At 47.7% G+C, this 27,338-nt stretch overlaps 1 protein-coding gene and 1 long non-coding RNA gene across 2 annotated transcripts in view; both read left to right on the top strand.

The window, feature by feature from the left end:
• Positions 1-27,338, top strand: part of SORL1 (sortilin related receptor 1) — a 174,346-nt gene that overhangs the window by 72,329 nt on the left and 74,679 nt on the right. The window contains exons 12-18 of the mRNA XM_049620870.1: positions 779-867; positions 13,919-14,097; positions 15,586-15,772; positions 20,043-20,171; positions 20,652-20,737; positions 24,528-24,700; positions 26,028-26,159. Of these exons, the coding sequence (XP_049476827.1) occupies positions 779-867; positions 13,919-14,097; positions 15,586-15,772; positions 20,043-20,171; positions 20,652-20,737; positions 24,528-24,700; positions 26,028-26,159 (975 nt within the window). The remainder of the gene's footprint in view (positions 1-778; positions 868-13,918; positions 14,098-15,585; positions 15,773-20,042; positions 20,172-20,651; positions 20,738-24,527; positions 24,701-26,027; positions 26,160-27,338) is intronic.
• Positions 20,744-23,647, top strand: LOC125915263 (uncharacterized). The gene is made up of 2 exons (XR_007455617.1): positions 20,744-21,311; positions 21,406-23,647. It is a non-coding gene; the product is annotated as an uncharacterized LOC125915263 (long non-coding RNA).

Below are 27,338 nucleotides of genomic sequence, written 5' to 3'. Positions count from 1 at the left end.
AAAGCCATACCAGGGAACCCCAACCTTGTGGTAGCTTCTCAGGTTTTTAAGTCCCCTACACAAGCCACCTGATTTTGTTTACTTTTCAGCATCCTTGGGCAGCTGATTTTTGTATCTTGTTCAAAGTTTTCAGTTGTAATTGGCAGGGACGATGGACTGCCATGGGTTTATATAATCACGGGAGAATTCGAACTCTGGTTGGTTAATTGTTAATTTTTTTTTTAATGTTTATTTATTTTTGAGAGAAAGAGAGAGACAGAACGTGAGCAGGGGAGGGACAGAGACAGAGGGAGACACAGAATCCGAAGCAGGCTCCAGGCTCTGAGCTGTCAGCACAGAGCCCGACACGGGGCTCGACCTCACAAACCGCAAGATCGTGACCTGAGCCGCAGTTGGACGCTCAACCGACTGAGCCACCCAGGCGCCCCTCCAGTTGGTTAATTTTTAATCTCTGGTTGGTGAGAGTAGATTTGGGTTTGACTCCTGCCTCTACTGTTTATAGTCAGCCCCTTTAATGTGAACCCTACTTTCTTCGTTTGTGAAAAAAAAAAAAAAAATTAGGATATGAGAACTTGCTGTCCTATCCCAGCATCGTGTGGAGCAAACGAGGTAATGGATGTGAATGTGCCCTGAAAACCAAAACATTGTATTCAAGTGGTTGGTGTTGCTGCTGCGTTTTCATGTGTGTGCCCGTGTATGTGTGTGCCTGTGTGGCGTGCATGGTTTCTGCCCAGTCACCTCCACAGCGGTGGCATCAGCGCTGGCTTTTCCTCTTTAGGCACTTCCTGGACCTCACTACTATACTTGGGGAGATCATGGCGGCATCATCATGGCCATCGCCCAGGGCATGGAAACCAATGAGCTGAAGTAAGTGTTTCCGATGAAGCTTTTTCTTTTAACATCATGCTGTACTCCCCAAAATTTAAGTCTGTGAGTATAAGCGGATTATCTTTCTACAGCCCTAGATTGTTGACGGCACAGTTTATGACCTCAGCGTAATAACCCCCCATTTCTAATAGGGGGATGATAATCTGCCCTTCCTATCTCAAGGGGGTATCATAAGGAACAGATGAAATAATTTTATTGAGCCTACAAAGGACAGCTCTCTATAAATGTGAATTAATAATGACCAAACAATTAACTAGGGACTTTAACTTGTCTTTCTTTGCTCTGTGTGTGACATAGAATGAGCGATAATAAAAACAGTCGATAAATGATAATAGTACCTGAGTAATCATTTCAGAATGCATTCTATGTGGTAATCAGTTGACTTCTGTGATCCATTTGGTTTTGGGATTCATAGGAACAGACCTAGAAGGGACATTTGGGGTTAACTGCTTCATGTTGTAAATGAGAAAACTGAGGCTTAGTAAGGTAAGGTAGCTTGCCGAGGATTCCCACATCTGTTAGTGACAGGCCGGACTGGTACTCATGTTAAATTGCATTCTGTACTCTTTGCAGATGTATTGCTCTGAAAAGCAAAAATGTCAAGGGTCTGTAAACTCTGCCTGCGTAAGTCTGCTTTTATCGGAACCACTTCTTTGATTATTTTTGTCTGAGTTAGGACAAAAGTTAGTTTTGTTAACGTTACGCCAGGGCACACGGGCTGTCACTTCTCCCTATTTTTAAAAAAATGAGCCTGTGGCTCAGTTGGTTGAGCATCCGATTTCAGCTCAGGTCATGATCCCATGGTTTGTGAGTTTGAGCCCCGCATCGGGCTCTGTGCTGACAGCTCCCTCTCTCTCTCTGTGTCTCCCTCTCTCTCTGCCCCTCCCCTGCTCATGCTCATGCTCCCTCTCTCTCTCTCAAAAATAAATAAATGTTAAAAATTAAAAGAAAGTTTATTTATTTTGAGAGAGAGAGAGAGAGGGAGAGCTAGAGCGTACATGCACGCATGCTAATTGAGGAGTGGCAGAGAGAGAGGGAGACAGAGAATCCCAAGTAGGCTCCTCTCTGTCAGCACAGGGCCTGACACGGGGCTTGAACCCGCAAACCGTGAGGTCATGACCTGGGCCAAAATGAAGAGTTGGACGCTTAACCATCTGAGCCACCCAGGCGCCCTCCCAGTTTTGAGCTGAACCCACAAGATGTATTACTAACGGAGGTGGAGAGGCTTCACTAATCATCTTGTTTAATGCAAAGAAGAAAGCCTTCTTTTCCTTTGCTCCTTTTAGAAACAGGGTTCAGCAGCAAGAGAGAGGTGGGTGGTTTGAAAAAAGAGGCCTTAGCATCTGGTTTCCCCTGTGGTGAATTTGCCCTGTGCTGAGGAGCCTGGCCTCAAAGAAGCAGAGAGAAGCCAAGTCCTGGCGTCTGGCTGTTCTCCAGTCCGTATGGCCCTGGTCAGCTGCTTCTCTCGAGCCAGGAGTCAGAAGCCCTGTTTGTACGCAGCACTGTATTCGCATTCCGATTGGTGTTTGCTCCCATGAGGACAGTCACCGAGCGCTGTGCTTCCCACATCTGAGCTGCCATTTATTTACCTATCCGTCCACTTATTTATTTATCCATCAATTATCAGTTTGCATCTCACGCGCTTAGCAAACCTGAATCGTGCCGGGTACTGAGTCTCTAAAATAAGATGTTTCCCCTCACTCGGAAGGAGCCCATCCTCCAGGACTAAGATCCCCAGGCCAACAAACGGTGTGACGGTTGGGGCACTGCTGTGTGAGACATATGGTAGGGGACACAGTTTGGCTTCCTGTGCGTCCCATGCCGTTGTTTGAGTGGCAGTCCGATCGTAGAGTCAGTTTCTGGTTCTCCTCGTTTAACTTCTCTGCAGGTTCCATTTGCATTCCGGGCTGGCTTCACGGAAGCCGTTCGCGTGACTCTGGTCCTCTCACACCATCTGTCGGTGCACCCGTGCTCCGGGAACGCAGTGTCATTGCTGCACTAGCAGGAGCGGCACACGGTCAGGAAAACAAACCTGCTGCCAGAAAATCACCGTGCCTTCCCCAGACACTTAAAAGTGACCGCGGGGTTGTGGACTGGAGGGTTTGTGGGCACTGTGGCGCCTTTGTATTGCTCCGGGGTGTTTGGAGGCATCTGTATGGGTGGCTCAAATAAAGCACTTGCAAATACGAGAATATTTTCAGGCCTCCTAGTGACAGGTGCATGTGTCCCGAATAGGAGTCTGAGCTTGGCCTAAATCTCTGTAGCCACCTGGCATTTACTTAGTATGTTGCTTTCAGAGGTTTTTGTTTTGGTTTTTGGGTTTTTTGTTGTAGTGGTGGTTTTGTTTTGTTTTCTGCTTCTCTTGCTTCTTTGCTTTTGACCTGTCACCCTGTGCCATCCGCTTCATCAGAAGAGAAGCAGGAAATAATACTATGGTTAGTTCATATCCTCAGACTGCAGTGTCGACTTACTGTGATACCTGAGCACAAACAGAGGATTTCTGTTGCAGGTCTAGATGTGTTGGGCCCCTTCAAGTCTGGCCTCCCCGACCACCGTGATCGCTCTCCTGGAGTCTCGCAGCATTTATTGGCTGTCTTATTATTTGGGCATTGATCACATATGGACGTCCTTCGCTAGTTACCCTTTCGTTATATGCCTGACTTTTTCAACTCATTAACAATACTCTTTTGCCCAGTATTTCTATTCTGTAAAGGCTAGCAGGTGCTTAGTCAGTGTTTGATTGTTCAATAAATAGGTCATGCACACTTAGTCTTGCAAGATTGCCTATTTCTTTACCGATTTATTTAAGCATTTATTTGTTTTTGAGAGACAGAGCACGAGCAGGGGAGGGGCAGGGAGAAGAGAAAGCACAGAATCCAAAGCAGGCTCCAGGCTCCAAGCTGTCAGCACAGAGCCTGACACGGGGCTTGAACCCATGAACTGTGAGATCTGAGCTGAAGTTGGACGCTTAACCAACTGAGCCACTCAGGCGCCCCTCTTTACTGATTTATAAAACCAGAAGGGGTGCGGGACTGTGGCAGGTGCACGGCTCTGAGGGGACCGCTCCCACAGTGCTCTGCCTAAATGGCAATTGCTGGAACTCAAGTAGGCGTGACAGGGGGTGGGGGTTGGTCCCCCAGATATGTGCAACCCAGAGGCATCAGGGCTAGCCCAGTCTACCTTCCTCACTTTTCACATAAGGAAATAATGTGACTTGTCAGTAGTTAGGGCCCAAGCTGGAACTCGAGCATATTTCTGTTAGATAATCATTTCACGTCAATTACACGAACATTTGTTGAACGCGTGCAATGAACCAGACGCGGTTCTAGGTACGGAGGATGCAGAGGCGAGTGAGGCATCATTCAGGAGCTGCCTGTGCCCACTGTGGCTCTGTTATGTCTCTGAGCCAGCTACAAAGAGAGGCCAGGGGAAGGACCTGTTTCGAAAGGGAGCTTCCTGACACAAAGCCTTAGGGAAGAAAGCCATCATCAGGAACAACAGGAACTCTCGTAAGAGTTTCAGTAGGGACAGAGGTTGGAACATTGCTTAATGTAAGAGTTAGGTTTTTGTTTCGTCTTGTTTTGATGGTGGTTCTTTTAAATTATTCACATCTGGGGTGCCTGGGTGGCTCAGTCGGTTAAGTGTCTGGCTTCGGCTCGGGTCATGATCTCACGGTTCGGGGGGTTCGAGCCCTGCGTCGGGCTCTGTGCTGACAGGTCGGAGCCTGGAGCCTGCTTCGGATTCTGTGTCTCCCTCTCTCTCTCTGCCCCTTCCCCGCTTGCGCTCTCTCTCTCCCTCTCTCTCTCTCAAATCTACATTAAAAAAAATTTAAACTATTCACGTCTTTCTTTCCCTGATTAGCACAGATACTAAGAGTCGGCCATTACTTGTTCAGCTCCTGCCTGGACTCTCCTCTGAGGCCTTTCTGTTACCTTTGTTATTGTTAATTGAAACTGAGAGCAAGAAGTGGAATCCTGTATTTTTTGCTCTTGTGTCTGCATGTCTGAAATGAGTAAATAAGAACCCCTTCTGGGGATTCAGCTTCATTCGATCAGCACGTTGTCACCGTGAACCTGCTCGGGATGCACGGTTTTCTTGTGTATAATCGGTGTGTTCTTCAGAGAAGGGGCTGCTGTGTTCTTCCACTCTGATAAAACAAAACAAAACAAAGCAAAACAAAACAAAACAAAACAAAACAAAAACCCAAACACAGGTTTGCTGACTTGATCATGAAGGACAAGATCATTTTCTGTTTCTTCTAGGCAGGTTTACCTGCCAGCAAAAGGCTATTCTTGGTAGTTTTCTAATAATATTTTGGACTCGCCCAAAAGCGTCTTTCCTCACAGGAGATTTTAAAAAAAAATTTTTTTTTTAACGTTTATTTACTTTTGAGACAGAGAGAGACAGAGCATGAATGGGGGAGGGTCAGAGAGAAAGAGGGAGACACAGAATCCGAAACAGGCTCCAGGCTCTGAGCTGTCAGCACAGAGCCCGACGTGGGGCTCGAACTCACGGACCGTGAGAGCATGACCTGAGCCGAAGTCGGAAGCTTAACCGACTGAGCCACCCAGGCGCCCCTCTCATAGGAGATTTTTGATTGAATAGGGCTTTCCTCCCAGAACCCCGAAAAGACAGTGCAAAGATTACATCCGGCAGTGCAGCTGTCTTTTCTGGACCTGAGTTCTGGAAGCAGCCCCTTGGTTCCAGAATGTGGGAGGTGGCAGTTAGCCTGCACGCTTGTGTCAACATTAAGGCGGGGGGGGGGGGTACCACTTACTGGGACGGTTGCAGAGAGAGTCATCCCTACCTGCTTCATTTTAACCCTCATGTGGTCTCTTTGGCCTTTGCGTTATAGTGAAGCCAGTGTTATCACCTGTTAATTGTTAAGAAACTGAGTGATGGGGTTCAAAAAATACAGTGCAGTTCATTTACTTTCCTTTAGCAAATGTTAATTAATGCCCCTTCTGTGTGCCAAGAAAGGTGCCAGCTGCCAGGGGCGGGAAAGTGAGGAGGAGGGCTCGTTTCTGACAAAGGGCAGTCTGCTCGAAGATGCTCACAAAATCAGGTCATGAAAATAGAGTACGTAGTAAGTAAGGTAGAAGGAGCACATGGTGCTGTGGGAACACAGAATGGGGGCCAGGGAGAAGGAAGGAGAAGGAAGCCAGGAGAAGGAAGGAGGAGGAAGAGGAAGCTTGAGCGAGGTTGGTGTGCCATTTCAGGGTTAGAAAGACCTTGGCCAGAGAAGGTCCGGCCTGAACCAGGGTGGAAGGTGTAAGCTCGAGTAGTAATAGAATGCAGACTGCAGGGAGGGGGCCGTGAGACACGGGGATTGAGGTCGGTGTAGGTAGGGGCTGGGGGCCGGAGGACCTCCATGCCTCCCCGGAGAGATCAGACTTGCCTTTCAAAGTCGGGGGTCCTAAAAACGCCTAGAGGGTTTTCAGTAGGGGAATGACAGGGCTAGATTCACGTTATGGAAAAGATGGCTCTGGCCAGCTGAGGAGGATGAACGTAAAAGAAGCAAGAGTGGAGGTGAGAGAGGAAGCTGGTGGGGGCACTGAGCATTTTGGGGGACAACGTCTGCAGGGCTGCTTTTGACTAGGATGACGGGGGACGCTGATCAAACCCTTCGTAGAGGCGCAGGGGAAAGTGAGGGGAGCAGGCCCTGAAAGGCCATCAGAGGAATGTGGGTTTGGACACGGTGGGCTGAATTGCTCTGGGCTGTCCAAGGGGAGATGTCCAGCAGGAATCTGGACATAGTCCGTCATGTGAGTTGGCCTCCCACCAGCGCTTGAAAGCATTTTTATGGAAGTCCACCAGTCTTTCCTTGAATAGTTTGAGTCACGGGAAATTTACCAGATCATGAGGGGCTTCCATTTCACTTTGGGACAGTTTGTTCATGTCTCCATTCGCTCACCATTTTTATCCATTTATTCCTTTACAAATGGAGGTTCTCAGGTCGGAGAGAGCCCCAATTCTCCTCTCTCCGGTTTCTAGCGAGTAGGCTTAGTTCTGCCCCCAGGAGACGCACACAGAGGCCCTTTCCTCCTTCCCCTGAACACCTTTCAGGATCTGAGGCCCCTCCCTGTCCTCCTGTGTGTCTCCCATTCCGTGGCAGGTGGCTCCGGTTCCTGTCCTCTGATGCTGTGGGGTCCCGACCCTTCGCCATCCAGGTCTCCTTTAGCCTACCTCACGATGTCAGTGCTTTCAAATGTGGGGCCCAGATCTGACCCCAACATGCAGGGATGAACACCAATGCAGCTCTGGACACCCAGTTTCTGCCAGTGAGAACCCAAGACTCTTTTTTTTACACTTCTGACCACCTCCCTACCTTTCTAGCTTCTACTAAATCATCTTGTAGAAACTGAGATACCAATTTACGCGCCATGAGATGCTCAGATTGTAAATCCACCACTTAGTGCTGGAGGATGCCTCGTCAAGATGCAGAAAATTTCCATCACCCCAGAAAATCCCTCTGTGCCCCTTCCTCCAATACCACCGCCCCCCGCCCCGCCCCTCCCCAGCTAGAGGCAAACTGATGGTCCGATTATATTTTTATCACTGTAGGTTACTTCTGCCGCTAGCAGAATTTCCTGTGTTTCTTATTTGGCTTCTGCTATTCAGCATCATATTTTTGAGAACCTATCTGTGCTGTGATCTCTATCAGTAGGTTAAGTTCAGTTTCACCGTGAAACCTACAGATCTTTTTTTTTTTTTCTGATGGATTTTATTAAAGGCACGATTTTCTTTTTCTTTTTTTCTTTTAATTTTTTTATTTGAGTATAGTTGACCTACGATGTTACATTAGTTTCAGGTGTACAACGTCGTGATTCAGCATCTCTGTATGTTCTGCTGTGCTCACAAGTGTAGCCACCATCCGTCACTATACGACACTACTGAATATCATTGACTTGAGACTATATTTAGTAGTAGTACTTTTATTTTATTAAAAAAGTTAAAAAAATTTTTTTTAACGTTTATTTATTTTTGAGACAGAGAGACAGAGCATGAACGGGGGAGGGGCAGAGAGAGAGGGAGACACAGAATTGGAAGCAGGCTCCAGGCTCTGAGCCATCAGCCCAGAGCCCGACACGGGGCTCAAACTCACGGACCGTGAGATCATGACCTGAGCCGAAGTCGGACGCTCAACCGACTGAGCCACCCAGGCGCTCCTAAAAAAGTTTTTTAACGTTCATTTATTTTTGAGAGAGAGAGAGAGAGAGACACACACAGAGCGTGAGTGGGGGAGGGGCAGAGAGAGGGAGACACAGAATCAGAAGCAGGCTCCGGGGCTCCGAGCTGTCAGCACAGAGCCCGACATGGGGCTCGAACTCACAGATTGAGCCGCAGTCAGACGCTCAACCGACCGAGTCACCCCGATGCCCCCAGTAGTCGTAGTGGTATTTTAAAAGTTTATTCACTTTGAGAGCGAGAGAGTGAGCATGCGGGCAAGCAGGGGAGGGGCAGAGAGAGAGGGAGAAAGAGAGAGAAAATCCGGAGCGGGCTCTGTGCTGTCAGTGCGGAGCCCAAGGTGGGGCCCGGCTGGAACTCATGAGACGTGAGATCTTGATCTGAGCTGGAATCAGGAGTTGGACCCTCAACCGACTGAGCCACCCAGACGCCATGAGATTTTATTTTGAATAGGTGCGTGTAGGGTGGAAATGCCACCTTCAGCATTAATGGAAACTCCAGAAGGAAACTAGGGTAGTTAAACATGCAGCATACTTTCCTTTCCTTGCATCTCTGGGAGTACGTAGCTGTCTGTCTCCACAGACATAACCCAGGAGGCCTGTGACTTCCTTTGCTATCGTGTAGGAAAACAGCCTGAGAATGAAGACCACAGAGAGGAAAAAATGATCAAGGGGTGGAGAAAACAGACTGAATCCCAGCGACAGCTTTGCCGTACTGAGGGGACTTGTGCCATTGGACTGCTCACATTCATGAAATAACGCATTCTTTTAATTAATTTATTTATTTTACCTCCAAGCCAGTTTGAGTCGTATTGCAACTTCATGATAAAGGCAGTATAACCCTTCACTAGCTGGGTAACCTCAGCAAATTACTTATCTTATGGAGACTCAGTTTTCTCATCCGTGGAAACGCCTCACAGTATTTTTAACGTGGTAATTTAAACAAGGTAATTGATGCAAATAATGGAATGCATTATCTCGACTTAGAGTAGTTTTGTCACTACTTTTTTTCCTTCCGTATAGCGTTGTATTGGTTTCGGGTGTAGAATTTAGGGGTTTATCACTTACGTGTAACACCCAGTGCTCATCCCAACAAGCGTCCTCCTTGTGCCCGTCACCCATTTGGCCCATCCCCCACCCACCGCCCCTCCAGCAAGCAACCCCTCAATTTGTTCTCTATAGTTGAGTCTCTAATGGTTTGCTTCCCTGTTTTTATCTTACTTTATTTTTCCTTCCCTTCCCCTGTGTTCAATCTGTTTTGTTTCTTAAACTCCACATAGAAGCGAAATCATATGGTATTTAAGACCAGATTTTCTCCATCTGAGCAGGTAGGCTTTTGAAACAACGTGGGAACTTTTTTCTCATGTTTGCTTATTCTTTTGATGTAATAAGAAGAGTGTTTTGAATCCTGTTTGGGCATTAATTGCATTACCAGTCCAATTAGCCTTGTAGGCTTTGCACATTTGATGGGTTGACCTTCCATATTGTTATTCATGTCTTTGACTAAAGCAGGGAGCAGTGTGGGGACTAGCGATCTCATTTGGGGTTGGGTTCACACCATATGTCGGCAATCAGCACACCGGGACTTGTTTTCCCAGCGGTGAATTTTATCTAGCTGTGTGGTCCATAGAGATCCTTATGAAAAAAGAACGTTCTCTATCATTGCCCTCTTCTTCAAATCAAGGATGACCTTGAGAAAAGGAAGTGGGATTCGATTGTTGTGTTGTGACTTGGGTGTGAAACCATGTGAGTCCCAGCCCTGACTTCCTTCTTTTCTAAGGTCTCTCAGATCAGCTGTTTCCATCCTTGAAACCATTTTTTAGTTCCTTTTTTTTTTTAATGTTTATTTATTCTTTGAGAGAGAGACAGAGACAGAGAACGAGTGGGGGAGGGGCAGAGAGAGAGGGAGACACAGAATCTGAAGCAGGCTCCAGGCTCTGAGCTGTCAGCACAGAGCCCGATGCAGGGTTTGAACTCATGAACCACGAGATCATGGCCTGAACTGAAGTCAGATGCTCAACCGACTGAGCCACCCAGGCGCCCCCATTTTTATGTTCTTTAGGAAAGTAAAACTATTCTTCCTCCTCTGGGCTTCAAGAATCTCTGTTCTTTGTGATTCTTTTAGAGATTCTTATCTGCCATCGTATTTTGAACTTTTTCTATTCTCTAGAACGTTCTCTCTTTTGTACTCATTTTCTTTTAACGTCCCTGTCTTTTTTTCCTGCCTTGTCCAGTCTGAAGATCATTCTTGGTAAAGATACAACCAAAATAGAAATTGAGTGCTTCTGCCTTTTTTTCTTCTTTCTATTGTTACTATTCTTACCACTGACCATCAAAAGGACCCTTTCTGGTTCTTTATAGAATTTCTTGCTAATACTTTGTAGAATTTACTAGGCAACCAACCCACCATCCCACTGACTCACGAATCTATCACTAATTGTTATAATTTGAAGCATAATCTTTGACTCATTTTGGGTTTGTTTGCTCACGGTTGCTGCAGATTACTTGCCATCAGAATTATAACGGGAATTAACTAGCAGATAAGTACCGCTCTTTAATTTTTTTTGCCTTTGGTTGTATGGCTCTTTTCTTATCATGAACATATTTAAAAATCTGAGTTCATCAAGGACCTTTCCGTACAGCCACACATTAATGTCTCGAATATTACCACTTCCCTTATTTAGTGTATCTGTGTTATATTTATTTTACAAATTTATTACATTAATTATATTAAATGACCTTCCCATCCTCTTGAGAGTTTTGACCCTGGGATTATGTGTGTATTTTTTTTAACATTGAAAAAACTTTTTTTAAATTTATTTATTTTTGAGAGACAGAGAGAGATAGAATATGAGCAGGGGAGGGGCAGAGAGAGAAGGATAACCAGAATTCAAAGCAGGCTGCAGGCTCCAAGCTGTCAGCACAGAGCCCGATGCGGGGCTCGAACTCACAAACTGTGAGATCATGACCTGAGCCCAAGTCGGATGCTTAGCCTACTGAGCCACGCAGGCACCCCTATGTGTGTATTTTTATCTGAACATTTTGAATCCTCCAGTCCTGAAGGTTAGGGCTCTGATGGTCTTTCCTGACTGTAGGAATACACAGGTTACTTGGTTTGTTTTCTTGCAAGGCTGTTGTCATTTTCACCCCATCAATACATGTTGTTCTTTAGGGGATCAGAACCTGGTCTAGAGTAGATGTCTCCCTAACTGTTGCAGTGGTAATGTGACTTGCTTCTTCCCCGAAACTCGGAAAAATCACCGCTTTTTTTTTTTTTAATTTTTTTTTTTAACGTTTATTTATTTTTGAGACAGAGAGAGACAAAGCATAAATGGGGGAGGGTCAGAGAGAGGGAGACACAGAATCCGAAACAGGCTCTAGGCTCTGAGCTGTCAGCACAGAGCCCGATGCGGGGCTCGAACTCAGGGACCGCGAGATCGTGACCCAAGCCGAAGTCGGACGCTTAACCGACTGAGCCACCCAGGTGCCCCAAGCACCGCTTTCTAAATGCACAGTTTGTTCTCAAATACAAAGCTCTGCTTGGCCATGTATCAGTCTCATCAAAGTGTCATCCCATCAGTCATCTGGGAACCTCTCAAGAAATGGGGTGCTTCATTTCCTAAGGTTATCGGGGGTTCAAGGAGTTCCTAAATAGAATTACGGGGCTGTGCAAATGGATGGACCTCCAACATTATCCCTGATAGCTCTCATCCTGTCTGGATAATAGGCCAGCTTTTCCCATTCATTTTCCTTTAAAAGTGATACTCAGCCGTTAGCTCATCACACTGGTGCAAGGAGAGTGAATGAGTTAACTTATCCCTATATCTGCTTCAAAATCAGCTTCAACCAAACGCAGTTCAACCGGATGAGGATTTCTCCTCTTTGGAAGATCCGTAGGGGAGTCACTTGGTCCTCGTTGACCTTCTTTATTTATGTTGCCTTGTACACCGCTCCCCACCTCCCATTTAACCCGTGGCCTCTTGCAGAAGTACCCATTGTCGTCATCTCGATTTGGGAGAGAATGTTTGGATTGTATGATGTTGTGAAAAGATTTGTGTCAAGCATTCTTTGAGGAAGCAAAACTAAAATCTCAAAAATACAGGAAACGTGAAAGAGAAATTTTGCACGTAGGATTTAAGAGAGAAGCGAGAGCTGACACTGAAGAGAGCTCTAACTGAGTGGTTTCTCATGTTGAGCATCTTGGCCAGCTTCCTGGGAGGCAAAGCAAGTGTTAGGTATTCCCCATCTCCCTCTGCGCCTCCCCTCCCCCTCAATACAAAAGATCATGAAAAATCAGCACAGTTATGTCAGTGCCGCCTATTTCTTTAAAGAGCTTGCTTTCTTGTTCTGCTGTAGCAAGAACAAGTCCTCCTTGGAGACTTTTCTCTGGACATATTTTTCCTCCACCTTAAAAATCTGTCAGACCGCGGGAAAAGGTGGAAGAATTGTATAAAGGACACCCACAGAAGTTTGCCCAGAATCACCAGTTGCTAACATTTTGCCAGTTTGCTTTACTTCTGTCATCTATTCACCCTACCTGTCTGTCTGTCCATGTGTCTATCCTTTTGTCATTTGTGGATTTAAAAAAAAAATGTTTATTTGTTAATTTTGAGAGAGAGAGCATGAACATGAGCGGGGTAGGGGCAGAGAGAATCCCAAGCAGACTCCATGCTGTCAGTGCAGATCCTGATGCGGGGCTCAGACTCACAAACTGTGAGATCATGACCTGGGCTGAAATCAAGAGTTGGATGCTTAACCTACTGAGCCACCCAGGCGCCCCTTGCTGAGCCATTTGAAAGAAAGTTGTAGCCATCATGCCCCTTCACAGCTAAATATTTAAAACATGTATCACCAATACGTACGGGTATTTTCCTATGCACTCAGAATGCCATTATCACATCTAAGGAAATTCACATGAGCTCAGTGTCCCTTAGACACTGTATTTATATTTTCTCAGTTGTCCCAAACTGCTTACAGCTGCCTTCCCCCACCGGTCTGGGATGCAGTCAAGGTTTACACATTGCGTGTGGTCGTTAACACCTCTTTAGTCTCTTTGTAACAAGCCTTCCGCCTTTCTTGGTTGGTTTGTTAAGTTTTTCACGGCCTCACTTTTGTGTTGGAGGAATCCCGACCAGTGGCCATGGAGACCGTCCCACGTTCTGGATTTGTCTGGTTGTACAGAACAGCACATAGATGATATTCTCAACGTTTTATCCGGGAGGCACCTGACGTCAGGTTGTCCCATTGTTAGTGATGCTAACTTTGGTGACAGTTGTGACTCTTAACCCATTGTAAAATTGCATTTCCCCATTTGCAGTGAATGACTCATCTGTGGGTTGATGTGAACACCGTGGTCCCCATGTGAACCATGTGGTTGTAGCATTCAGTGGTCTTCTTTGCCTGACTCGGTCATTACAGTGCGGGTTATGGGATGGTCGTTTTTCTCATGCTGTCATTGTTTTCAATATGTATTGGGTAGCATTGTAGCATAAGAAAAGCATCTTCCCCCTTCCCTTTTCTCTTCCTTTCAGCATCATTCGGAGACCCCTGTCGTATTTCTATTGGGTGTATAATCTGTTACCGTCATTTTTCTGTTTTTGTGTTCAGATTTTCCCAAATTGGCCAGTTGGAGCTCCATCAGGCTGGCTGCTGTGTCCCTTTGCACTGACTCCGTTAGTCTCTTAGCACGTCCTTGCTTTCTGGCACAGCCTTGAAGGTTCCCTGCTCCGGCTGTTCCTCCAGAGAGTCCTGGCTCTTATCACTAGTGAATGTTACCTGGAAACCAAGCCCTTGCCCTAGAGACTTTAACTGTAAGTAAGAATCCTCTTACTCGTCCTTGGCAGATACAGTACCAACGAAGGGGAGACCTGGAAAACGTTCATTTTCTCCGAGAGCCCAGTGTTTGTGTACGGGCTCCTCACGGAACCCGGCGAGAAGAGCACTGTCTTCACCATCTTTGGCTCCAACAAGGAGAATGTCCACAGCTGGCTGATCCTGCAGGTCAATGCCACAGGTGCCTTGGGTAAGCCGCTGCCTCCTCGGCCCTCTCCGTGGAGATATTTGTTGACCAGGGCATCGGCTTCGACACTCTGTACTCGAGAGAGTCTGTAGCCGTTGAAGGAGACGGACACGTATGCAGTAAGCGGTTGGGAAATACAGAGATAGTTACTCAGACAGTTCTTAGTAGGAGCAGGTGTTAGGTCTTGTTAGGTGTTTCTGTCTAGTCGCTGGCGCATAGTAGGTCTGCGTGTGTGTGCGTTGAACAGGTGAGTAAATGAAAAACATCCCTCCACATCAGCAGTTCTGCTTTGACAGACTCAGCGGGTGACTCCCGTGTGAATGGCAGTGTGCCCCATGATGCAGGGACCTCTCAGCCGTCTAGGATCTCATCTGCCGTCTGCTAGTGTAGGCACAGGATGTGTAAGTAAGCAGGGAGAAGTGTAATCCAGAGTCTTTCTTCCTCCCCCGTTCCCTCTGCAGCCCTACTCTTTCCTCCCCCTTCTGCCTCAGCCGACATCATTCCAACTATCTGGAACATCCCCTCTGCTACCCATTCCGTTTCTCCTAGTCGAGATCCTTTTCACGTCTCAGGATCCAATGCACTTGGCCGCTGATATCCCAGCCAGAGGACCCCCACCCCCCGCCTCTCGTCCGCGTCCAGAACATGAGCCCACCCCTCACGCCGTGAATTACAACTTGTGTCTGTCACCCTGTTTATATCACTCCCCATCGACTAGATTACAAGGGTCTTAGGAATAAGAACCTGTCTTGTGCATTCTGTATTTTCCGCCCACCGAACAGCCGGAGAGCCTTGCAGCCAGGGCTTAATAAGTAGTTGCTGATTTGAATGGCATTGAGTTGACGGCTGTTCATCAGTTTCAGGCAGCATGCAATCTGACACGGCTATAAAAAAGACGCAGAGTACCAGTACAGACGTAGGTATACTTTGGAATTCCCGTAGAAGCCACTCTGCTTAAATTCCAAGTGAGTAAGGGTGGATGGAGTGACCGTCCAGGTTGTCTTACCATTTCTCAGCCCCTCCTTCCGTGAATCTTCCACGAACTTTCTTCCAAGCAGTGACAGCGGACTCTGTTGCTCTCGGGCCATTGCTTCCAGGTGTGCCCACCCTACCCCCCCAGAAAGCAGGCAGGAGACAACACCCCTGGGTGACACCATCTACCAACTAACCCTCTGATACCCATTTCTAGAAGGCACTGCAGAATCTGCTAAAATATTTCAGAAGTTTAGAGAGTGCCAAAGGTGGCTTGCTTCTTCCCAGACTTCTCAGACGAACGTCTGTGTTTCAGGCGGTACCATTTTCATTTGCCTGGGTGCCTCCTGGCATCAGAGCAAGGTGATCAGGGGCTTGGGACAGTTCCCGAGGTCTGCGTGCCCGCTGAGAAGCACCGGGATGAGCCGGACGTGGGTGGCGGGGCTGAGGGGCGGGGAGGACAGGAAGGCCCACGTGGGTGTCCCTCGGACGCTTCATGCCGCGTTTCCTTTTCCTCAGGGGTTCCCTGCACGGAGAATGACTACAAGCTGTGGTCACCGTCTGATGAGCGGGGCAACGAGTGTTTGCTGGGACACAAGACTGTGTTCAAACGGAGGACTCCCCACGCGACGTGCTTTAACGGAGAGGACTTTGACCGGCCCGTGGTCGTGTCCAACTGCTCTTGCACCCGAGAGGACTATGAATGGTGGGTTCTTCCTGGATGCCTGGGGACTGGGTTGTGTCTTCCTCAGCAGTGTTACATACAGGCTAGGGCATGGTCCCTTCCCCCTGAGGGAAGGAAGGCAATCATAGGAAATATATATTTCCTTTTTTTTTTTTTTTTTTAATTTTTTTTGGGGGGCGCCGGAATGGCTCAGTCGGTTGAATGTCCGACTTTGGCTCAGGTCATGATCTTGCAGTTCGTGAGTTCAAGCCCTGCGTCTGGCTCTGTTCTGTGCTGACAGCTCAGAGCCTGGAGCCTGCTTCAGATTCTATGTCTCCCTCCCTCTCTGCCCCTCCCACTCACACTCTGTCTCTGTCTCTCAAAAATAAAGACTAAAAAAAAAATTTTTTTTAATGTTTATTTTTGAGAGAGAGAGAGAGAGAGAGAGAGAGAGCGCGAGCAGGGGAGGGGCAGAGAGAGAGAGGGAGACACAGAATCCAAAGCAGACTCCAGGCTCTGAGCTGTCAGCACGGAGCCCGACACGGGGCTCGAACCCACGAATGGTGAGATCATGACCTGAGCCGACGTCGGACGCTTAACTGAATGAACCACCCAGGCGCCCCAGAAATAAAGATTTCTTAAGAATTTTTGATGTGCCAAGAATGGTGCTAGGCACTTTTTATATAGGTTATTCCATTTAATTCTTATAGCTACGAAATGTGGGAGAGGAGTTACATCCTAGGGAAGCTGCCATAGTTTATTTAGGAATGGATCACTCTGGGATTTATTTCTAGGAGGGCGGCTTCCAAAGGGAACACACTGAAGGTTCCTGTGTAAGTAACTCCTTTTCCTTAGAAGCCCTATCCTGTAGGGAGTGTGCTTCTTTTTTTTTTTTTTTTTAATTTTTTTTTTTAACGTTTATTTATTTTTGAGAAAGAGAGAGACAGAGCATGAACGGGGGAGGGGCAGAGAGAGAGAGGGAGACACAGAATCTGAAACAGGCTCCAGGCTCCGAGCTGTCAGCACAGAGCCCGACGCGGGGCTCGAACTCACAGACCGCGAGATCATGACCTGAGCTGGAGTCAGACGCCTAACCGACTGAGCCACCCAGGCGCCCCTGGGAGTGTGCTTCTTTATCTGCAGTGAGGGAATGTCAGTGCATGTATATTTGTATATTCATCAGTCCTGGAGCAGAGTACCCAAGGCAGGGCTGAGAATGGTGACAGCAGAAGAAATGACAGGTCCACAGATAACTGTGGCCAGAGAGGGAAAGCCGCACGTACCTTGGAGGAGGAAGGGGTGCCTTTATTGTGATTGTTGGCAGGAAGGAGGAGACTGATTTGGGGCTTGGAAACCAGGAAGTTCCTGGAGGAGGCACTGTTAGAGATAGAAGCGCCTGGATTTGTGGACGGGAGCATTCTGAGAAGATGTGGCAGCACTGGGGAGGCGGAGGGGTGGTGGGGAGGTCATTGGTAGTTTGGTTCGGATGCCTTGTCGGTATGAAGTGGGGTCAGTGAGGGGAACTGAGGCTGGTAGGTAAGGGTAGAGACAGGGGTGTGGACCTTATTCTGTAAGCATCAGAGGGTCTTTGAAGGCTTTTGAGGAGAGTCGCTGATCAGAGCAGAGCTTAGCTTTGGAAGATGATTCTAGCAGTAAAACACATAGGGTCTGGGAGCCCGTAGGCAGTCCCTGGTGCCTGTAATCCAGCATGAAATCACCCCAGGCTGGGCGGGGCTGTCAGTAGAGAGCATGGGTATCGAACTAAGCACGTCACTCACTTCTCAGCCACTGCCATTCTCAGAACAGCTAAAGTTTGCTTTAGGAAGCCACACTTATCTCGATGAAAGCCAGAAGCCTCTGATATGTTCTAGCCTGAGGTTGGAACAGGGACATGGGGTAAATGTCCTAGGCTTTGCGAGCCCTGCGGTCCATGATGGTGGCTTGGCGACTGCTTGTGGGAGCACAGAAGCAGCCGTAGGTGGATGGGCATGCCTGTGGTCCCAGAAAGCTCTGTTTAGAAGAACAGCTAACCAGATCTGGCCAACTCCTGCCCTAGACCCATGCTTCTGAAACTCGAATCACCTGGGATCTTGTTAAAATGCCAGTTCTGACTCCAGTTCTGGGGCTCTGTAGCTGGTGCCCTGCTCTGGGTGATCTGAGCTCGCTAATCTGCCAACCCATCCTTTGAACAGCCGGGTTTTAGACCGTACAGGACGTGCATTCTCTTTGAAAGCCGTGTGGTCCTGAGATAACGGCATAGAGCCTTGCAGTGTAAAACCATAGAGCTGTTTGACGTTCCCAGGGTTGTCCGTTCAGTGCCCCTTTGCTACCTTGTGTTCTCTCTTAGATGCCCCCAAATTGTAAATTCTAATCTGAGAGCTTTTGCTGGCCTGAGGTCCCTGACTGTAGAGGCCCTATTCATGGAAAAGTTTGTAAGGCTCTCTCTCTTCTCTCTTTTATCCTAACTACTTCAAGACAAAAGGAAATAATAAACATGTAAGAAACCCTAACAACTCTCCTTTGTTTTTGGTTTGTTTTCTTAAAGACCCCTGCTGTGCTTTTTCTCTAAAATCTGCTCCCTTTCTACCAAAACCACAACAACAGCCAACAACCAGAGGCTGGTGTGCCTTCTTGGTAAACTGGCTTAGCTCCCACTGGTCTCCCATGCTCATCCCAGCTGACTCGTGGAAACCCACTAGGGGCTGAGGGTTCAGTTTGGATGGGGAAAACCACCTGTCTTGCCTCTCACAGAGGTGGGCTTTAGGCCAGATGAGATCGTGAGGGTGATGACCCATGAAAATGATAAAGGATGTATTGATTTCAAGGCCTCTGATTGTGTAGCTGCTAGAAAGGAGCTGGCTGGACTGTGTGGCTCCTGGGAATGTTTGGGGGCCTTGGACCGCGGCAGTGAGGATGGGATGGTCTGAGGGAAGACTGTAGGAGGGGAAATGAGAATGAGTGAGTTTATGGTTTCCGTGCGTTAGTTCAGCTGCCAACTGACAGCTACATGTGAAAGTCTGGTTGCTTCTGACGGTCCTTTCTGACCTCTCTGGAAAGCCCAGCCACTGGCCCATATGTTCCTTGATTTCAGAGTTAGTTTCTTTCGGAAGCTGGGCTTAACCCTCCCAACGTGTGTTCACGGCCTATTAAGCCGTGACCTACAGATTGCAGAAGCCTAAGAACAGGTGCTTTGCCATTGGAGGCAAGTAAATAATTAGGTAATGCTCCACCTAGCCCCCAAAAAGATCGTAAGCAGCCGTTCGGTAAAAATGACCTGATTTAATGAATGAGACGTGTTCCACACAGTAATAAAACTCTCCCTTCTGAAAAATTCCTACAAATTGCTGAATGTCGATTGTGGCGTAAGGAACCCACAGACCACTCAGCCCCGTACCTGTTAACGCTTCTCGTGGAGAAAGTGTTTAATAAGTAATTCATTGGTCTGAATAGAGTAAAGGAAGCCTTTTTTTTATTTTTTATTTTTTTATTTTTTTATTTTTTAATATATGAAATTTACTGTCAAATTGGTTTCCATACATAAAGGGAAGCCTTTCGAGTAGAGCATGTCAACGTGGAGAATCTCTTTGAATTCGAATTTCGGTTTTGGGCCGGGCTTTGGGACGTATATAGTGTAACTGCCTCCTCTTGGGGTTGTTCACTGCGGTAAAGGGCAGAGTCAGGACTAGACCTACTGTCCCTGGTTCCTACTCCAGCTCCACCCCCCCCGCCTCGCCCCCGAGCTGAGTATTTTGGCAGAGATGTGGCCCCCAAATTGTGGAAGGTCTCGTGGGCCAAAGTGTTGTGTCCTAAAGTACAGGATGAGACACCCACGGTGATTTTAGGTAGTGCATGGACATGGTCTTAAATAACGTTGAATCATTCATTTAAAAAAGGTGATTCTTTTAAATTTCCTTTCTAATGCTTGTCAGCATGTCAAGGAGAAAGTATCCCTGAGTGCTGGTAACTCTTTAACATTTGCTGGTCCCTCTTAACAAAGAGAGGGCAGACCCAGGGCCTTTGGGTGGGGAGCTAGATCCAGCTAAAAAAAAGTAATATTATTTTGTTTCTGGTGTAATGATTTGTATTGCCTTTGTCTGTTTTTGGCATATGATCGCGGTTTGCCAGTCGTGGTTCAGATACAACGTTTCTATTGAAAGTGTGTTAGCATAAAAAAGGGAGTGTTCTTCAAAGGGACATGTTTAGTAACTTACAGTAAGTTGGTAGGCGTTATGGGAGAAGTCACAAGAGTTGGTATTGACACGCCCCAAGTACACAAGCCATTGGCCCTAACAAACCCCGATTGTCTTTGCAGTGACTTTGGCTTCAAGATGAGTGAAGATCTGGCATTAGAGGTCTGTGTTCCGGATCCTGATTTTCCTGGGAAGTCATACTCCCCTCCTGTGCCTTGTCCTGTGGGTTCTACATACAGGAGAACAAGAGGGTACGTACCCCAACGTGCTGGGGACATGTCTGCACTGGGTTTGAGAGAGCAGAGAAAGCCACCTGGGCTCCTTTCGTACTCCCACTGCTTGGATTCGTAGCGGGTCTCAGGTAGCTTGGGCAATATTTAGAATTAGGATGTTTACAAACGCTTCTACCCTCTGTGAGAAAAAAATGCAAACCCGTAAGCTTCTCTGTAGCTCTAGCTATATGTTAAGTCATAAACTTCAGCAAGGACACATCGTCATAGGACTTCGTGGAAGGGATACATGTATACTCTTGCCCGGGACAGTCTTCCCTGTTATCTGGGCTTCCCGGTGTAATTATAAGCAGAACCAATTGAGAATGATGAAACATCCTTCTTGTTCTATAGGGAAGTGAAGAGATGGATGTGGATAGGAAATAGGTTTCCAGGTATGAAGACTTAATGGCTGTTCTTGGATGTGTCTGACCTCTTGCTCTTGGGGCGGGGGGGTGACAGCTATCGGAAGATTTCTGGGGACACTTGTAGTGGAGGAGACGTTGAAACACGGCTGGAAGGAGAACTGGTCCCGTGTCCCTTGGCAGGTAAGAGGTGGTTTCTTGCCTTTGAGTTCTTGAGACGTCATTGTAGTGTCCTTATGATCTCACGTTGGTCCAGTCTTGTGGCCCTTCTAACTCAGTGGTAGAAAAACATAAGAATTACAAGCATCACAGACCTCCCCTTTTCCTCTAACCTTGGTATCCAAACCAAATTTATAGCCTTATGCTTGCATAGGAATAGAGAGTAGTTTTTTGAGGGAAATCCCTTTTGGTCATTGAAAAATGTTTATTCGGCATCTCTTGTGTCCTAGGCACGGCGAGGGTCTTTTGTGTGTTCCTTGGTCTGTTTGTCAGGGTTGGAACATAAAGAAACTATGGCTTTTTGGGAAGTAGCAAAGTGGTCTATCTTCATTTTTATGATAATAATTATAACGAATACTTGAATGGAATTTCACACTTTTAATGTACTTTTCCTTGTGTTGCCATTTTAATCCTTATCACCACCCAATGAAGCAGATACTATCATGAGTCCACTTTTTTTTTTTTTTTTTTTTTTTTTTAAACGAAGAAGCATGTTCAGAGGAGAGGATGAATCGACCTGTTTGAGGTCACGCATCTGGTAAGGGACAAAGTTCAAATTCAGACTCTTAAGCCCCATGCCCTTCCTTGGCCATCGCCCCAGTGGCAGATGAGTGTCATTCGCATTATTTTAGGTGACCGTTATGCATGCTCATTGGGAAAACGTTCTTTGGAGCGAGGGTTCGCGCTGTAAGGGGACGGTGTGGTCCAAACGTGCGTTAAGTTGACTGGTCCAAACGTGTGTTAAGTTGACTGGTCCAAACGTGTGTTAAGTTGACTGAGCGGTGATGGCACAGGTATTTGCAACCCAGGCAGGAGACGATGATCCCCTTGCAAAGAGTTCACCTCCCGGCCTCTTTTTTCTTCCCTCCTCTGTTTCCGGTTCTTGTTCTTGCAGAACTTCCTTATTCCCTGTGAGCCCTTCCTCCTGCTCTTACCTCTCGGTGAAGGTGGATGGTTGGGGCTGCTTGGACCCGTGGTGGTGGTGATGGGGTCTGATGGAACAGCCATCGGCACCCCGTTGAATCACGAGAAGCGCATGGCCCTCCGCAGACGGGGCAGAGCGCCCCCCTCCATTGCTCACCGCTTGCCAGCGTTTGCCCCGGTGTTTTTCATGCTAAGCTCATTAGTCCCTTAATTTAATCTTCCATCATTACCAGAGTCATTAACGTCCCTCGCTGTGGAGACTTCAAAAGAACACGGCTTCAGCAGATTCCTGCAAATGAGCAGATAATATTCAAATATGCTCCTCACGAGAGCTGTTACTGATGAGGGTTTGGGTTAGTAGGGTTGGAGTGGTTGCTCTCAAGGGCTGGAGTGCATACTTTCATAATAAACATTTCTGAAGATACTTCTGTAAGGGACAAAACAGTGTGTGGAAAACCACCTAAACTGGTAAGAGAGCTGTTTTCTTTGCTGAGAGGAGAAAATAGAACAGGGACCAAAGTAGAAAAAAAGCACATTTGTAGTGTAGACCACCTCCCAAATGTAAAAAAAAAAAAAAAAAAAAGAAAAAGAAAAAAGACGCATGGCACAGAAGGCAGGGGTGTACCAGGAAAGGAAAGGATGGTTTCCTAGGGCTGATGGGAACCACAGCATCTTTGTAAAGATTGAGGTAATCTGGGCATCTGGTAATCTGGGCATCCGTTTTGTTTTTTTTTTAATGTTTATTTTTGAGAGAAAAAGAGAGCATGAACGGGGAAGGGGCAGAGAGAGAAGGAGACAGAATCTGATAGAGGCTCCAGGCTCTGAGCTGTCAGCACAGAGCCCCACGTGGGGGCTTGAACCCACAAGCCATTAGATCATGACCCGAGCTGAAGTCGGACACTCAACTGACTGAGCCACCCAGGCACCCCTGGGCACCCTTTTTAAAAATGAAGTCGTCTTCCTTCCTTTATGAGGACTGTAATAACACAGATGTCTGGGCTCTTCCTAGGCTGGGATTGGTCAAGAATTCTGTTCCTTTCCTAAGCACTGAACACCAGAAATGGGAAATGTTCCTCTGTCCCTAATCCTAAGGCAAGTCTTTCCGGACTCAGGCTCTGCTATAAAGGCATCAGGTGGTTAGAAGGAAAACCAGAGCCCCAGCATGGGGTTTGCAGATGTTGGAGATGCGGGGTGGAAAGCTTGCTGCTGTGAACGTATCCTCCACGACCCCCTGTGGCAGCTTCGATGAGAGTCCTTGACTTCCCTGTCACGTACAGGCTTGGCAGTTTTCGTCTTAACGGCCCCCTTCACTGGGAATTACAGTGGGAAGCTTCCCTTGAAAACCAGAAGAAGAGATTAGTTACCCCGTGGTGGCGGCTTAGACATTTTTGAAGTAAAATGAGACCAAAGGAAAAGTAGGCAGACTTAACCTTTATTAAAAATTGTATGTAGGGGCACCTGGGTGTTAAGTGTCCAACTCTTGATTTCGGCTCAGGTCACGATCTCCTGGTTCATGAGACCGAGCCCCACGTTGGGCTCTGTGCTGACAGCGTGGAGCCGGCTTGGGATGCTCTCTCTCCCTCTCTCTCTGCCTCACCTGCTTGCGTGCTCTCTCTCGAAATAAATAATCTTTAAAAAAAAAAACTGTAGGTAGATTTTTGGGGGGGGATGCATTATCTGTCTTCTAGCTGGGAAGCAGGCAGCTAGTCCACGTGAACTCAATGAAGGGAATCAGAGAGAGCGAAAAACGGTCACCCTGCAGGCCTGCGGCAGAGAGATTCAGGTCTTGGTCCCACACACAGCATACTGTCCAAATGGACACGTTAGACGTGGACGGGGCTGTGCTGCTTGTGTCCATCGCTGTGGAAAAATCTGAATATTTTCTCGGCCGTTCCCTAAGTAGAAGAGAGAGAAGACTAGCTCCTCCGGTGACTGGCTGTCTGACATTAAGTAAGTCGCCTCAAACACTCTGGGCCTCTATTTCTGTGTCTTCAAAAAACGACCACGTGAGCATCTCCACTGTAAGAGGCAGCATTGTGTAGTGGGTAAAATGTAGGTCCTGGAGCCAGACTGCCCAAGTTCAAGCCGTGGCTCTCCCGCTTCCGAGTTGGGTGACCTTGAGTGCGTTAACCTCTCTGCTGTCGGTTTTCTCACGTATAAAATCGAGCTAACAGTCATGCTTCCATCAGGCGGTTGTTACGCCCGCGAAACAAACGCTGGAAGCTGGTATATACACTGTGTAAGTATTTGTTAAGTAGAGGTAGAATCTTCGGGATGATCGCGTGGTGAGACGTTTCGTTAAGTATTCGAGAACAAATGTAGCCTTACTGTTTTGGAAACACACTAGGTTGATATAATTGCCCTGTGTCATCGTGAGTGACGTTGGATGGGTGAGCAAACAGATTAGCTACGAGTCTCCGTGACGAGGGGTCTCCAGTCAACATGATTACGGTGCCGTGTGATACAGTCCTGTGACGAGGGAGAGCATGGTCATCATGTTCTCATGTGTAACTTGAAAGACTTCTAGGTCGAGCTCAGAAGCGTGGATGTTGGAGCATGCCTACTGGGGCACCCAGATAAAAAAGAGCAAATGTAACGAGGGACACGGTTTGCAGACACGACAACGGATTTATAGGGGTTGAAGTAGCTTGTCCCAAGTGGAAAGGCGATTCTGCTTTCCACATCTCGATTCCCGTGCTTTGCCACTAGATCCACGCCACGGGCCCGTGGCTCTGAGGTTTAGGCATGAGAAGAAAACAGGCGAGGCATGCCAAGACCTTCTCAGCAACCCCCGGGCCCACCCTCTCTGTTGCTTTGTGTGTCTGTGCAGAGGAGAATGAGTTCATCCTGTACGCCATGCGGAAGTCCATCCACCGCTATGACCTGGCCTCAGGAGCCACGGAGCAGCTGCCTCTCACTGGCTTGCGGGCCGCAGTGGCCCTGGACTTTGACTATGAGCAGAACTGCTTGTATTGGTCTGACCTGGCCTTGGACATCATCCAGGTGCGTCAACCCTTCGGTCTGCTCGCGGGGGCTACGCCTCGTGATCACCCAGTCCTGATAAGCCTCTTTCCAAATAGCCCACTTCTGATTCCCAGCAGGTATTAGACATGGGTATTAGAGGTTTTACGTGGTAACTCATTTCAGGGCCGGCTGATGAAAATTTTCAGTCTTCTCTTTTAGCATTTTCTTGCCCTGCCTACTTCTGTCCTTGTAGGAAGGACAGAGGGAGTCCAAGCCGGCAGTCTGGCTTATAAGGGAAGCCTCACTTTTCCTGCTGGGAAGATTTTAGGACTAGCAGCGTAGGATTATTAGTCACTATCGCACCAGCTGCCTCTTAAGCGTCCTTCTGCCGAAGCCATGACCCAGTAATACTTGACTTCTCCACGTAATTATCCACTTGAGCTATTCCGAACACAGTCAAGAACTGGGAAGTGAGCTCTAAAGATCCCCACACAGGCCAGATAGATAGCCATCTACACTCAAACCCATGCATTTTATTTTATTTTTTTTATTTTTTTTATTTTTTATTTTTTTTTAACATTTATTTATTTTTGAGACAGAGAGAGACAGAGCATGAACGGGGGAGGGTCAGAGAGAGAGGGAGACACACAGAATATGAAACAGGCTCCAGGCTCTGAGCAGTCAGCACAGAGCCCTACATGGGGCTCGAACTCACATACGGTGAGATCGTGACCTGAGCCGAAGTCGGACGCTCAACCGACTGAGCCACCCAGGCGCCCCAAACCCATGCATTTTAAAGGAGAGCTATTTGATCTTTATTCATTGCCCACTTAATCCCTTTTAGAAAAGCAATTCCAACAAGCTTTCTTGGGACTTCCAACCCAATTTTACTGGGGCCGGGTTTTGAGGAGGGTGGAGATGGGGGGTGGGGGATGGGCATTGGGAGGGACTGGTGGGTGGAGCTATCCCAAGGGAGGAGAGCCTCTGAAAACTGACCCAAGAACTCAGAGATAACAGCAGTCTGGCTTCGTGTATTTTAAAAGCAAACAAAATCCTGCTTCTCCGTAATCCCCGACCTCATTATTGTGATACGGCATCGTTCAGTAACCGGTGTTCGTAACGCTCATGCAGAGTCATACAGATGATTACGTTGTGTTTAGGTGTTCTGCTGAAAACAGGAAGCGGTGACATGTTCTAGAACACTTTGCCCGGAAACCGGCTTCGCTCACGTGGAAAGTTGACTCATCTAAAACCTCGCATCCCTTGCCAGCCAAGCCCGTTGAGGAAACAGTTACCATCGGGGGGAACCGAGCTGGCGCGGGGTCGTCTGCGCGTTTCACAGCCTTTGTTCTTTTTCTCTCTTCAGCGCCTCTGTCTGAATGGGAGTACAGGGCAAGAGGTGATCATCAACTCCGGCCTGGAGACCGTAGAGGCCTTGGCTTTTGAACCCCTCAGCCAGTTATTGTACTGGGTGGATTCTGGCTTTAAAAAGATTGAGGTACGTGTGTCCCATGCTGTCTGTAATTAAGCGAGCAGGGGGTGCACCTGGGCCTGGAGTCACGTTTGACACCGAGGTGGCAGCTAGTGTGTCCCACCCACTTCTCTGGAGATTCTTCGAGAATTCCAGAGAATGGGCCAGCGGAGCCTCTGGAAAGGGAAGAAAAGGGGGGAGGTTCCGAATTCTTGCCCTTTGCCGTGAAGGGCCCACGTGAGAACAGGATGCCTGGACCCACCTGACAGAGATTTCTCGAAGGTGCCCTGAATGGTTCTGTTTTGGCTAACGGCAGCCTGTGGGAGTAACCATAATGATAATCATAATAACGCCACAGCATGATTATCGTGCCGTAGTATCAGTGCTCTAGTATGACTGTTGTCGACCAGAGTCATAAAGACAGCGTCACGATCATGATCACCATCGTTATTATTAAAGGCAATGAGGACTCCCTGGGTGCCAAGCCCCACTAGAACCACTTTGCATGAATTATGTGATAGACTTCTTACAACAACCCTGTTAACAGTGGGTACTTTTTTTTTTTAATGTTTTATTTATATTTGAGACAGAGAGAGAGAGAGAGAGAGAGACAGAGCATGAGTGGGGGAGGGGCAGAGAGACGGAGACAGAACCTGAAGCAGGCTCCAGGCTCCGGGCCGTGAGCTGTCAGCACAGCGCCCGATGCGGCCTCGAACTCACGAGCAGCGAGATCATGACGTGAGCTGAAGTTGGACGCTTAACCGACTGAGCCATGCAGGCGTCCCAACAGCGGGTACTCTTATTATCCCGTTTTTACCTGTCTGTGCCTTAGCTACCTAAGGCAACGCGAGGGTCAGGAATGGCCTCGACAGCACCAAAGTCATGGTCTCATAGGCACGTTCACCTCCTGGACGTCACGGCTGCGGCCCATCGTCCCCAGCCCTCTTTGTACTGACGATGTGGAAGCATGGCACGCGGGTGGTGCAGGAAGTGCAGTAGAGGCAGGGAGGCTCAGAGAGTCGGGAGAAGTTGCCAGACGAGACCCGCGAAGTCGAGAGCCAGACCTGGGTTCGGTCTTTATTCTGGAAGCCGAGTGACTCAGGCGAGTTTCTTACCCACCGAAGGTTCGTTTATCCACTCAGTGGTTGGACAGGTGCTTTTTCCTCACGTGCTTACGTGCCAGGTATGGTTTGGGGTGGTGGAGAG

The sequence above is a fragment of the Panthera uncia genome, chromosome D1, assembly GCF_023721935.1.
Source record: "Panthera uncia isolate 11264 chromosome D1, Puncia_PCG_1.0, whole genome shotgun sequence".
In the NCBI taxonomy this organism is placed as follows: Eukaryota; Metazoa; Chordata; class Mammalia; order Carnivora; family Felidae; genus Panthera; species Panthera uncia.
Note: the sequence above shows the minus strand (reverse complement) of the source record. Positions and strands in the feature narration are given on the sequence as shown.